A 14,433-nucleotide genomic window follows, 5' to 3' on the forward strand; every position below is an offset into this window, starting at 1 on the left:
TTGCCTATAGAGTTAATTCATAATTATTTGTGTGTTATGCATGTTGTCTACTGATGCATTCATTATTTGTCTGATCATTTTTTTAAAGTGTTAGTTCACCCAATCATGAAAATGTTGTTATTAGCTCTCATGTTGTTCCAAGTGCTTGTTACCTTTTTCTTAGGTTCAAGACTTTTAGGGTCCAGAAATGTGTCCAAAACGTTCTCAAAACAGTCAATGTGCATTTAAAATATCTTAATTTGTGTTCTAAAGATAAAGAAAGGCCTCAGGAGTTTGGAGAATTTAATTTTAATAAATTTTTGGGTGAACTATCCCTTCAAGACAATCTTGCTAATGATGTTAAAAGGCTATATGTATATTGTTTATGTATGAATCACTTTTTATTGACAGTGTAAGATCATTCTGTCATGAATCTGTATAAATAAGGCATTAAATCACACTTGTGACTGCAGTTCACTTAACGGCCACCGGTGTTGCTAATAGCAAGCTTTCCTTTTTAAGCAGGTTTAGTTGTTTGTTTATAACTAGCACCCTGAATCAAAATCAACTTAGTATATTGGCACATTTGTGTGAGTGGTATAGCTTGAATAATATTGATAATGGAGCAACATACAGTGCAACATTATTGCACGTGCAATGTATTCACCTAGAATCATTTTTTTCTTTTGTGGATTGTTGGATGGATTTCTCAGAAAGTGGGTTTCCAGTATAAGACATTAGCGTGTCTGTATAGTGTGTTTCCATTAGATCTGTCTCTCCTTGTCTTTCAAAGTCCTCATAATCACCTTTTTAGAACTACTTTTATATTTCACGTTAGCAGGTAAAATAAATAATAATAATGTAATAAACATTTTTTGAGTTAATAATATATATATCTACTTACATGATTGGTTACATCATGCCATTTTTATATGAAATGTTTTGGTATTGAAGTGTGTTCTGTTTTTTGTGTGTTGATACTTTTTAAAAAAACTTTTTATTTATTTATTGTGAATATAGCCAAGCCAAATTCATCTCTCACAAGTATAATAAACAGTTTGTAGTACAAACAGTACAATAGTTTCCTAAACAAGTCAAAAACAATACAAGCGTTTCTGCACTCCTTACAAAATATTAGTCATTTTTCCTTTCATAGTTAATTGTTTGTGATTTGCAGAACAATGCTTGTTTTTTTTTCCTCTAAGCCTTTTACAAATGTGGTATTTTGTGTGCATTATTTGTTCTCTATTGACAGCATAAACTGCTTGATTACACAATTCTATTGTACAAAACTCCAGTGGCTCCCTGAAAAGTGGTTAATAATACGAGTTGTTGTTTTATGGTCTCATTGGTGATTTAGTTAGCGGTTGTCTGGTTTTCATTTTGAATAATCAGTCATTTTCTCTCATTTCAGGATTGAGTTCATTCACTGGAACATCAGGATCATTAGAGTACAGGTATGACCCCTGCTTCACATTCTGATTGGCTGCATGCTAACATGTTAATGTCAAGTTTTAATAGTTTAGAATTTAAATATGCATTTTTTTAATATATAATTTGTTAGCATGTTTACTATTATATCGATTTAGACAGTGGAGAAGAACTAAGAAATGTTGAGTGTCCGATTAAACTCTGTGTGTACTGTATCATACCAAATTAATATTTAAGTGAATGTATCCAAGTTTCAAATAGTTGCTTTTATCTTCTTATTTGTCTGATTCAGTATATCAGAGGAGGATCCTGGGCCATTACGGAGTGACAGTGAAGGCAAAATTGGAGGAACCAAAGTGAGCAGGACATTCAGTTACCTCAAGAGCAAGATGAGCAAGAAGAACAAGGTTGGTTTTTGATATTATAATGACCTGTTTACCCTATGCTCTCTGTAAGGTATCCCTTACTAGTACTTAAGTCTGTGTGTGATTGATTTAACACAGTGCTCTTAAACATTTGGGTTGCACTACTACTACTGACTGAATCATTGGTGCAGTTGATTCTGACTCTAGCAGCCAAAATCGGAGCCTTAATCTAGACACGATCAGACCAGACAACCTTTCAAACATATAATCATACATAGTCCTCTTTTATTCCCCGGATTGTCTTGTATTTTACAGTTTTATTCCGCTAGCATCCTGTTAAAACATATTTCTGTATATTTGAATCTTTCTATAAAAAATCTTGTTGTTTTAATTGACATTTTGGTTGAATTCAGCATGTGGCAGAATACAAAATATTAGCTAAAATCTACGCACAGTTGATCCTACCTATACACACCTATACAATAATACCTGCAAACTAACTTTGCTATCTAATGTGAGTCAAACCCTTTTCGTTTAAAGCCATGTGCTGTTGCCCTTCCTATGATTCGAGGACATTTTGATATTTGTATGTATGTTTAAACTAAAAAAAATGTCCATCTTGCATCGTTTTATTTTAAACACGCTAATTGGGTTTTAAATTAACGTGTAAACAGTTTGGAAAGTACATGAATGCTAGTCATTATAGATCTGTGCATTAGCTCTTAAAGGGTCATGAAACACCAAAACACATTTTTTGAGCTGTTGACAGTCATAAATGTGTCCCATGCTGCTAAAAACACTATTAGGACTCGTATATTTCACTAAAAAGTGAAAATTGTTTGTTTTTGCGTTATTTCAAGCAAATTCGTACTTCCGGTTTGAAACAAATTTTTGAAGCTGTGTCACGGACATGAGATCTTAGCGTGCATTCCAGCATGTAGACTACATGTCTGTACCTGGGAGTGCCTCATTACGTCTCTGAGTGTGCTGCATTAATGCATGAGTAAGACTTGGTTCAAACCAATCAGCAAACTCTATTGTGCAATTTTATTAATATGCAGGATAGCCTCCAAGACTTTTTATATGACTTTTCCAAGAGTTTTTATATGTTACACTGTTCAGACGGCAGAGAAACGCTGCATTGTGTTGCCAAAACAAGCGTGCAGTGTTGCTTTTATAACTTGCTGCAGTGAAGGTTTTGTTTTCATTTTCCCTCAATGAGAGCGCAGCAGGACTCGTGTGTGGATTACAGTGCACGCGGCGCTCGACAACAATACGTGTCTAAGGAACTTTTTTTTTCCCGCAAGCTTTTCTTGTGGGTAAAATGTAATAAATGCGGAAATGCGGATTTGCTGCTTTTCTCCTCTTAATAAGGACGTGGCTCTAGTTGGTGTTGATTGTCCTGTCTCTACAGATTTGGTAAATAAGCGACCAGTGGTCTTTGTTTGTTTATTCAGATGGCAAAGTTAGTTTGTATCAAACCAACTATTACACCGAGTGTTTACATGTTACACCACAATCAATCTTACCGTCATGGAGGATTTTCAACGCATTTTGTGACAGGAATAACACACACGGCTTTCTGATGCTACCTGTCGAGTGCATCTAAGTTTTCATTAAGTTTTTCTCTCATTCGCCGTGCGGTAACAAACATTGCATGAAAAATGCATGCTTAGAGCTGTTCCTCGAATCAAATATCTCGTTTGTCAAGAGGGGCATGAATGAAATTCCTGAATGAAAGAGCCAAACTGCAGTTAAAGTCCACCATTTAATAATTTGTCAAATAATTCGATTACCGATGTTCATGTAAACGCAGTCACTGTCTTTCTCCCCTGTCTGTGCTTGTGCGTCTGTGTATTTTGCCTCTGTGAAAATCAGCGCATGACCAAACCGACACTCCCATTTTTATGCGAATTTTCACAGACCCTCCCTCTTTTGCTCCTCCAACACTCCCTCCTAAACAGAGCTGGACAGGCCCACTTTCCTGACTTTTTCCAAAGTAGAGGTGTGAAAAAACCCTGCTGAAACAAGGGCGTTTCAAGGCCCTTTAAAGTGACACGCCTGTTATTTAATGTAAATCAATTAACAAACGAAAATGAGGGATTCGTTCAACTCCCAATGTTGACCGGTTTGCTTATAATGTTAAATTTTGGTGAGCCTGTGCAAATGTGTTTAGCATCATGATTTGCATCCGTGTTGTCATCTGATGCTGTAGCTCATCTGATTCAAGGTTGTATGTTCTAAGATGCTCTTCTGTAGAGCTCGGGTTGTAACAATTGGTAATTTTTTGTTATCAATTGTTTATTGTTGCACTTCCATCAGCTTAAACTAGTCATTGTACTCAAATTTTATATTTGTTCTCTTTTCCAGACCATATTCTGTAAATCTAGAGATGGTCGTATGTGAACATCTTCAAATATCATCAGTTTCTGATATACTTTAACCCCCCTCATTTGATACCAGCAACTTTAGAAGTCACTTAAATCACCTTTTTTCCTCCATTCTAATGCTTAGTTTGACATCTTCATGCTTGAATGCATTGAGTTGCTGCCATGTGATTGGCTGTTTAGATGTGTGTATTAACTACCAGTAAAAGATGTGTGTTTTTGTAACAACATTTGTTTTAGCGACAAAATTGTTCCCATGATTCATCTGTAGACAAAGTAATTTTCTTTCAATCAAAAACCAATGCATTTCCTGCATGTGGTCCTATCAGATTGTATTAGTGGAAACGAATGCCATCGTTCTATTTTGACTGATCTAATATCTTTGCCATTTAACTTTTGTGGTTTTCTCCCCGTAGTTCCTGTAGATGATGAAACCAGGTCGATGATTATGTGAAAGCTCTCAGCAACTATTAAATGTTGCATGGCTTTTTTGTGCACAGACTTTGTCGTACAAGAGCTCACATTAGGGAAGTTCAACAGGATGTAGAAGCAAACTGTGGTCTTTGTTTAAATACACTCTTTCACAGAGGCTTGCGCTTGCAGTTTTCGAGCTCCTGTATTTCTGTGAAAACAAATGCATGGAAATGTATGAGATCACAGTTTCGAAGAACCTTCATGACATGTTTTAAATGTTCTAATGAACCAGCTGGGCCACTAAATATAGTAAATAAAACTTTATGAATTCAGAAACTTTTTTTTGGACGTAAGAAAAACAATTTTTATATATTTTTGTACATTTAGTATCTAGGCATTTTAAAAATATTCAGATCTTAAGTGTCAAAAGAAATATCCATCTTTATAGAATCTACTAAACAATACCATACAACCAAACAAGCTTCCAGTAGGGAGGGTCTAAGTAAAAGGAAGTGAACTGTGTCTGTAAGCTGAGGCCAAATGTGAAAGACGACAGAAAGAAACTTTTTTCAGTCTCTAAGCTTACCAAGTCACTTCCTCTGGCTGGCTTGCCTGCTATCTGTCATGGGAACTGGTGTGTTTGTGTAGGTAGACCAACAGACACATAACCTCGTCTACAGAACATTAGGCCCAGTGCATGCTCACTGGCTACCTACATCTGGGATGTCTACGTTGTGTCGTAGGTTTTTACCGCAGGGTCGGTCACTGAAGATCAAGAATACTGTTGGTGTGGTTGAGGTAGGACTGTAAGACCAAATGTTGTTACAGTTGTTTTATGTCACGTGCATTGATATATGTGGGGGGAAAATAGGTGTTTGAATGTTTGTAGTTCATAGTTCATTTTTAGGAGTTATGAAATATGCTTTTTGGGACTTTGATGATTTTTTTTTGCGCTTCCCCATGTTTTTTGTTTCACCACATTTAAGAATTGCATGAGTCAGTCCTGTGGTTCAAATTGCATATTTACTCTTGGCCTCAATGTTTATATTTTTGGGCATTTAAATGATTTGAGAGGTGCACTTTGACCATCTTCTTTCCTGCGCGTTTTGTAGCCAAATAATGTTCTCTAATTTTATGGTTTTAAGGCGTATATCACACTGAATCATTTTAGAAAAGGAAGATGCTGGATACTAAGAATTAACTAACCTTCCTTTACACGCGATAACATTGGTATATGATGGTTTGCTGTGGTAGCCGATCAGACAGGATTTTGTTATCAGGGTGGACTGCAGAAATGGCAACAGTCAGTGGTTTTTTTATTTATGGTGCCACTGTAGATTTATTTTAATCATGCCCGACACAGTAATGAAGTGAGGATGTTGTGGGTTTGAGACTTCATGCAATTTGTCAAAAAACAAGAACTACGGATTGATAAATGAATAGGAACATAGATTAATGGGTATATGCAAATTGGGATTGATTGGATGGATGGATAAATGAATATGAGTATAGATTAATTGAATGGATATATGCAAATTGGGATGGATGGATGGATGGATGGAATGATAAATGAATATGAAAATAGATAAATAGGTTTATGAAAATTGGGATTGATTGATTGATTGATTGATTGATTGGATGGATGGATAAATTAATAGGAAAGTACATGAATGGCTATATGCAAATTGGGATTGACTGGATAAATGGAAGAGTAAATAAATAGAAAAATAGATTAATGGATTTATGCAAACTGGAAGGATGGATGGATGGATGGATGGATGATAAATGAATAGGTAAATAGATGGATATGTATATATGCAAATTTGGATTAATTGGATGAATGGATGGATTTATGGATGGATGCATAATTAGTAAAATAGATGAATGGGTATGCAAATTGGGATTGATTGTTTGATTGGATGGATGGATGGATGGGTGGATGGATAAATGAATAGAAACATAGATTAATGGTATATGCAAATTGGTGTTGATTGGATGAATGGATTGATGAATGGATGAAAAATTGAATAGGAAAACAGATGAATGGGTATGCAAATTGGGATGGATGGATGGATCTTTGGAGAAATTAATAGTAAAATAGATGAATGGCATGGAAATTAGGATTGGTTGGATGGATGGATGGATGGATGTATAAATGTATAGGAAAATAGATGAATGGGTATGGAAATTGAGATTGATTGAATGGATGGATGGATGGATGGATGGATGAATGGATAGATTGATAAATAGATGGATAAATGAATATGAAAGTAGATGAATGCCAATTGGGATTGATTGGATGACTAGATGGATAGAAGTTAAAAACGGCAGGTAAATGGGTGATTTAGTGGATGGATGGATGGATGGATGGATGGACAGATGGGAAGGTTGATAGATTAGTGGGTATAGACATAGTGGTAAGCAGCATTTTGTAATCTGGGTTGTTAGTGGAAATTAACACAGATAGTCTTTTTTGTGTGTTCTTCCACTCTAGATATGTTTTTATCAAGCTTGTAAAGAAATAGAGGAAGCTTTTTTTTTTTTGGTTTTGACACTTGATGCAATGGATGTGTAGGTGGATGGATGGGTAAGTAAGTGGGTGGATGGGTTGAGATATAGATTTAATGATGAGTTTTGTTTGTCTGTGTAAATGGAAGAAAGAGTATTAAATGGATGGATGGATTAATCAAGGGGTGATGTAGTATGTGGATGGATGGATTAATGGGAGGTTGGAAGGGTTAATCAATAAATTGAGTGTTGAGAACCTGCAAATATTGAGCATGGAATAGTGGGTTTGATTAATTGATTGATTGGTTGACTGGTAAATGGGTGGATGGTGTATTGTTGGATAGACTGATGTACTGATGGATAAATGTATGGATTGGTGGATAAATGGATGGATGGGTGGATAGATGGACAGATGGATTTGTAGACGAATGGATGGATTGGTAGATGGAATTATGCATGGAACGGAGGATGAATGGATGGATGGATGGATGGATGGAATGGATTTGATTGATGCATTGTTAATTGATGAGTGGGTGGATGTATGTATTGTTGGATATATGGATGTATTAGTGGATGTATGTATGGATTGGCAGATGGATGGTGGAATGGTCGATGGATGGATGGACTTGCTGATGGATGGATGGATGGATTTGTAGATGAATGGATGGATTAGTAGATAATTTGATGAAAGGATTTGGTAGATTGATGGGTAAATAAATTGGTGGATGGATGAATTGATAGATTGAATGGTAGATGGATGGATTTGTAGATGGATGGATCAATTTGTTAAGAAATTAATGAAATTAATGGATGGATTGGTGTATGGAGAGAGAGAATGGGTTGAAAAGCATGGATGCACTGCAAAAAATGCTTTTCTTGCTTAGATTTTGTCTTATTTCTAGTCTAAATATCTAAAATTTCTTATATCAAGAAGCATTTTCTAGACAAGCAAAACATATTGTCTTGTTTTGAGTAATAAAATGCAATATTAAGTGAGTTTTTCCTTGAAACAAGCAAAATAATCTTTATTTATCTTTTATCTTTATTTTGCTTACCCCATTGGCAAATTATTTTGCTTGTTTTACGGAAAAACTCACTTAATATTGGCATATTACTTCTCAAAACAAGACAGTATGTTTTGCTTGTCTAGCAAATTCTTCTTGATTTAGGAATTGCATTTTTTGCAGTGTGTGTAGATAGACTAATGGGTAGAGACGTGGATTGACAGATTTAGTAGGTTGAGTTTCAGTACCTACATGGGTAGATGTTTAGAGGAGTGTGTAGGTGGATAGATGGAGGGAATGGGGGCTAAATGTGTTGATAGATGGCTGATAGGTGGGTGGGTCGACAGTCTAGATTACACTGGGATAGATAAATGTGCAAGAAATGTTAAGACTGTATGGAAGTTTGTTCATTCCTGCAGCTGCAGCTAGAGATGAATGATGATTATGAATGAAAGTATTGATTATGGAGCTGATGATCCTGTCAGATGGATGCATCAGTGTCTGCTAACCCTGTGGTTTTTCTGATAAATGTGCTCTGCTCTTATTTAATCTCACATCTGGTCCGAAACTCACTGTAACTGAGAGTGCGCAGCTCTGACTGTACATCACACATTAACTGCATTTTATTCAATTTTATGTGTTGTGTTCAGCAGGAGAAGGAGAAAGAGAAGAATAAGGAGCGTGAGCGAGATGCCAAAGACAAGGAGAGAAGAGCCTCAAACGGACATCTCTTCACTACGGTCATGACTGTACCCACAATCCCCTGCCACCAGTGCAACAAACTCATCAACACTAAAGACTCTATCCTCTGCACCAGTAAGAATACATCTATCTATCTATCTATCTATCTATCTATCTATCTATCTATCTATCTATCTATCTATCTATCTATCTATCTATCTATCTATCTATCTGTCTGTCTGTCTGTCTGTCTGTCTGTCTGTCTGTCTGTCTGTCTGTCCGCCCGTCCGTCCGTCCGTCCGTCCGTTCATTCATTCATCCATCCATATCTATCTATCTATCTATTGTTCTATCAATCTTTCTGTCGTTCTATCTATCTTTTTATCTATCTGTCTGTCCATCCATCCATCCATCCATCCATCCATCCATCCATCAATCCATCCATTGTTCTATCGATCTTTCTGTCGTTCTATCTATCTTTTTATCTATCTGTCTGTCTGACTGTCCGTCCGTCCGGCTGTCCGTCTATCTATCTATTTATCTATCTATCTATCTATCTATCTATCTATCTATCTATCTATCTATCTATCTATCTATCTATCTATCTATCTATCTATCTATCTATCTATCTATCTATCTATCTATCTATCTATCTATCTATCTATCTTTCTGTCGATCTTTCTGTTGTTCTATCTATCTTTTTATCTATCTGTCTGTCTGTCCGTCCGTCCGTCCGTCCATCTATCGATCTGTCGTTCTATCGGTCTGACTGTCTGTCTATTTATCTGTCTGTCTGTTCTAATTCCACATTCTACACTGTAAGTAATAACTTTATTCCACACTTTGTCAAATTTCTCTTTCATGTATTACAATTTCTGATTAATATCCTGTACATCTATTTTACACTGTATTCTATATATGCTAACATTGGCAAACAAGTCTTCCTGGTGTGTACAAAAACCCCACACTATTTAATGAAAACAAAACCTTGAATAGACAGAAAAATACTCATCAAAAAAATACTTCTGATGTAACTCACTTGTAAAAAGAGGAAACGTATCATTGGAAACACCAATACCCAACCTAACGTACTAGCAGATACATCTAAATAAATCAGATATTTATTTCAATTGCTACAAGGTGTGTTTTGGTCAAATTAAATGCATGTCAATCCAAACAAACAAAATAAATATTCTGCTTTGCTCTAATGCATGTGTTCATTCCACTCTCTTTGGTTTTGCCATAGGCTGTTGTCTTTTTTTGGCACTTCCTCCTTTACTGTCATTTGCGCTGCAGTTGTGTGCTTCTGCAAAGGAAACGCTTTCTCGGTGGTAAACTCTAAAGCTTGCAATCGCTGGAGATTCACACAGGAAATGGGTTGAAAACATTTTATTCCACAAAGAAAAAGCTTACAGATTGTCTACATGAACACAAATGCAATTGATTTAAACTGTAAAAGATGGCCTTGTTAAGTTAATTTGTGATTTTAACCCATGTTAGAGAGCTTGTGTGTGACATGCGTAGAGAATTGGGATGATGTGCGTCTCAGTATGTGAGCAGAGCTTCAAAGAAGTGAAGAAATAAATAATGAAGGAGCAAGTATGGTGGCCATCTGCCCAGTCAGGCCTTGCACAGTGTTGCATCACTCTGTCGCTCCACCCGCACACAGCTGGTGAGGCTCAGCACTGAACTGAGAGCAGTCGCTGCGCTGCTGCCGCCATCGCTCTCTCTCTCTCTCTCTCTCTGTTTATTGTTCTCAGAGGATGTGCTGGCAGACTCATTACCGTTTCCTCTCATTTCCCAAAAGCGACTGACACTCGAAACGCTTTCTGCCATTTGATTAGATCTTGTGAAAAGTTTTTGTATTAGAAATGATTTATTTAACTACTTTAACCCTTGTTTGCTGTTCAAATTTACTATCCTTTTTGTTATGTCGGGTGCTGTTTTTGCCCCATTGACTCCCTTTATAATGATTTTTTTTTGATCGCAAAGATTGACACCATACAATCATGCAATCTTGATTGTTGCTGATTTTCCCTGTTGGGAAGAGGTTAAATGTGTCAATTTTACTGTTGATCATCGGTTGGCAGCATTAATCTTTTAGATAGGCCTGTTTAAAAATGTTTTTGGCATTTATATGGAGTTCTGTGGAGTGAAACAATGCGCATAAGTACTCTTCAGGGCTGCACAATATATTGTTTCACCATCGATATAGCAATGTGTGCATCCGCAACAGTCACATCGCACAGATATGCTATGTTAACTCTGGATTATAGTTGACCTCGAGCTACAGAATTGTGTTTAATCAATTTATTTATACGATTTATGAACCAGCAAAAAAGTTTCTTACTTAGAATTTTTGTGTTTGTTTCCAGTCCAAATATCTACATTTTAAAGCAAAAAAACAAGATTATTTAACTTATTATTACACTCTTAGTTTTGCCTTATTTCATCTGAATTTTAAAACTAAACAATATTTTTACTTGAATTTGAAGTTGTTGTTTTTTTTAAAATAGATATTTGGACTAAAAATGAGAGAATTATTTCATTTCTGTAAGAAACTGCATTTACATCAGAATATTTATTGCAGAAAAATAAAAATATCATAATGTCAAATTTCTCCAATATCATGCAGCCCTAGTACACTTACTATGTTTACAATGTTCTAAGAGCTGAGATGCTTGTTTAGATTTTCTCAGATATATCAAGATAAGTGCGCAAAGGTCTTTCTCTCTCTCTTACACACATATACATACACTTCACCTTACTCTCCGCGTAGACGCGGGCGCAGCCGATTGAATTTTTTTGGCTCAAGACTTCTGGTCTCATTCACTTCCATTCATTTTTAGACATTAAAAACAGCTCGTTTTGTTGCTTGATGTTGCAAACTGTTGTTATTATATTATTCTGTTTTGTCTGTATAGTCATGCAAACACTTGTTTGTAGAGCAGGTAGTTTGACCATTTTTGCCGTTTATTATTCCAAGTAATTTCTCCCATAGGCAACTGAATCAGAAGTTCTAAAACATACGCAAAAACGAGCAAACTTCCGCACTGCAGAATAAAGTCAATACTCTGTATAAAGGCAGAAACCAAGCTTTTAGTTACACTGCAATTGGTGATTAACAGTAAAAATAAAATAAAAGATGACCTCTTTTCAAACCAGCAATTAATAATGCGTGATTGTATCGTAATATAATATGATTATAAAACTGTCATTATAATGGAAGTCAAAGGGGTCAAGATGGCCACCAACATAATGAAAACGTAGTTAGTTTCCATGTGTATTGTTGAATTTTTTAAAGTTGGCAAAGCATTTTATCAAAATGTGTCAAAATAAATAGAATTGTCATCAAAAGTTTATTTCATTTACTGAAACACAGAGAAAGTTGTGGCCAAATTAAGACGCAAATGCTCCGTTTTCCCCCACAGTCCAAAGACACGTGCTATAGGTGAATTGAATGAAACTAACTTGGCTATAGTGTATGTGAGTGAATGAGTGTGTATGGATGTACTGGGTTTCAGCCGGTAGGGCATCCGCTGTGTAAAACATATGCTGGATAAGTTAGCGGTTCATTCTGCTGTGGCAACCCCTGATAAATAAGCCGTAGGAAAATGAATAAATGTGTGTTTTTTTTATGAATTAGCGAAACTAAGTAGTTCAAAAAAATTGGTCGCCTGAAAATAAATTTGCTAATAATGTCATCAGGCCATGTAGGCAGGTGAAAAAACATAGGCCCAGCCTTTAGTAACGAAAATGAAAAATACACAGCAATTACAAAACAAAATATCATAAAACACTTATGATGATAATCTCTTTGTAGAAAGAAATGATGACGTTCAAATTGATGTCAGCAACTTAATATGGATAAAGTAAATGCGTTTAAAATCTGATGATGTCATCCAGGCAGGGTAGGCGGGTTTAAAAATGCCCTGCTGCCCATTAACATTTCCATCTTAATAGAGCAGTATTGGTTTGAAATAAGGTTGTTGAAAGAACAAGGTCTTGATTGTCAATGTTTTTGATGTAATTCATCCTCACCAGATAAAAGTATTCATAAGATAACATTAAAAGAAGAAATGCTCACTTTCCTTCAATGTGTGGGCTTTTCTGGAGAAATGATGTGGGAGTTGTAACTTGAGGTTAACGGATCTTAACCTTTAAGCCATCTACAGTAAGTTGTTGTCAACTCTCTATAACTATCACATGATCAGAGATTGTAGCAGTGTGGTTTTGTTTTTAAAAGCTTATAAATCTCCTTTGGGTGTGTCTAAATCTGCTGCAGTTTTGTGGTCTCAAAGTACACGCTGACAGAGAAAAGCAAACGAACCATCCGTGCAGGTACCTTTTGAAAGCGAATTAGCATTTTTTTTTGTTAGCATAGCGTTGAATAGGCTGTTCATGTTTATATACTGTGTTGATTTTTGAATGCACATCACTATTATTGTTAGCTTTCCCAGAGAAAATATGTAAACATTAGCTTAGCGTAGCATTTTTAAATGATCAGCTGTGACTCAACCGAAGTGTTTGTGACTAAATTCTGTGGTAAGCATCAGCTGGCAAAGGTGGAGTCGCACAGGAAAATGATCATTTTACGCTCTCCACGAAAGAGGAAGGCAGGAAATGGCTCAGTCTTGGTGTTTTTTTCCAGATGTCTCTCCTGTTTAATGCTGTTTTGCAGGGATTATTCCATCTGCAAACAAGTTCTGCTAAAATGATGGTTTGTGGCTTGTGGATTCACTGCTGATTGAGTTTTGTGTTTGTTTGCCTTCAGATTGCAATGCACAAGTCCACAAAGGCTGCAAAGAGAGTCTTCCTGTCTGCGCTAAAGTCAAGATGAAGGTAATTCACGGTCTCGCTTCTCATATGACTGTCATAAATGGGACTTTTGTGGCGTATGCTAATTATTGTTTTGACCAAAAATAAGGATTTAAAGGACATTTTACCTCAAAAGTATTGCACAGAATGACAGAATTCGATTAGTATTTCAAAATGTTTGTGTAATTAAAAAAATAATAATTTAAGACAATACATTGCCGACAAAAACACAATTTTTTTTTATCTACCTCTCGATTTTGGGTTTATGGATTTACATAATGTTTCCTAATATTTATTTGTCTCCCGTTGTCTATTTGTCTCACTCCCATCGATTTGTGTCTGTATATTTCAATCAGAATACATAAATGTAAAGGCTTTTTTCCTCAAAATAATATATCTGAACCATAAATCTACAATTCAGCAGGGCTTACATTTATTCAAATCTATATTTATTTAAGTCTACAGGTATATTTACATATTTACAGAGGGATTTGCTCATAGTATAATTTCGTTAATTATTTATTTTATGCAATAAAGTTGACTTCAATAAAAATAAAAATTGATTTCTTCCAGTGCTCAGATTATTATGCTAGAAATGTATGCAAATTAGCGTATATTTAAAGGGCCATGAAATCCCTCCTGTCTCAGCAGGTTGTTTTCACACCTTTAGTTTGGAAAGTTATTTAACCCTTGTAAAGTCAGAGAAGTGGGTTTGTCCAGCTTTGTTTAGGTGGGCGTGTCGAGTGGCAAAAGAGGGAAGGGTTTGCATGAAAAGGGGAGTTTTATTATGTGCACTACAGCTGATTTTCACAGTGGCAACACAAACTGACAGTGATTCTGGAGTTC

The 14,433-nt window shown here is 35.9% G+C and overlaps 1 protein-coding gene across 50 annotated transcripts in view; it reads left to right on the forward strand.

Moving 5' to 3' along the window:
• The window catches only part of akap13b (A-kinase anchoring protein 13b), a 198,392-nt gene that overhangs the window by 153,145 nt on the left and 30,814 nt on the right, over positions 1 to 14,433 (forward strand). For 32 of the 50 annotated variants that reach the window (XM_087311799.1, XM_087311803.1, XM_087311813.1 and 29 more), the window contains 4 exons: positions 1,394 to 1,436; positions 1,703 to 1,817; positions 8,739 to 8,904; positions 13,544 to 13,611. In XM_087311799.1, coding sequence (XP_087167925.1) covers positions 1,394 to 1,436; positions 1,703 to 1,817; positions 8,739 to 8,904; positions 13,544 to 13,611 — 392 coding nt within the window. The remainder of the gene's footprint in view (positions 1 to 1,393; positions 1,437 to 1,702; positions 1,818 to 8,738; positions 8,905 to 13,543; positions 13,612 to 14,433) is intronic. The other 18 variants (XM_087311801.1, XM_087311808.1, XM_087311815.1 and 15 more) reach the window with 1 other exon arrangement.

The sequence above is a fragment of the Danio rerio genome, chromosome 25 (assembly GCF_052040795.2).
Source record: "Danio rerio strain M-AB ecotype USA chromosome 25, GRCz13ab, whole genome shotgun sequence".
Taxonomy (NCBI): domain Eukaryota; kingdom Metazoa; phylum Chordata; class Actinopteri; order Cypriniformes; family Danionidae; genus Danio; species Danio rerio.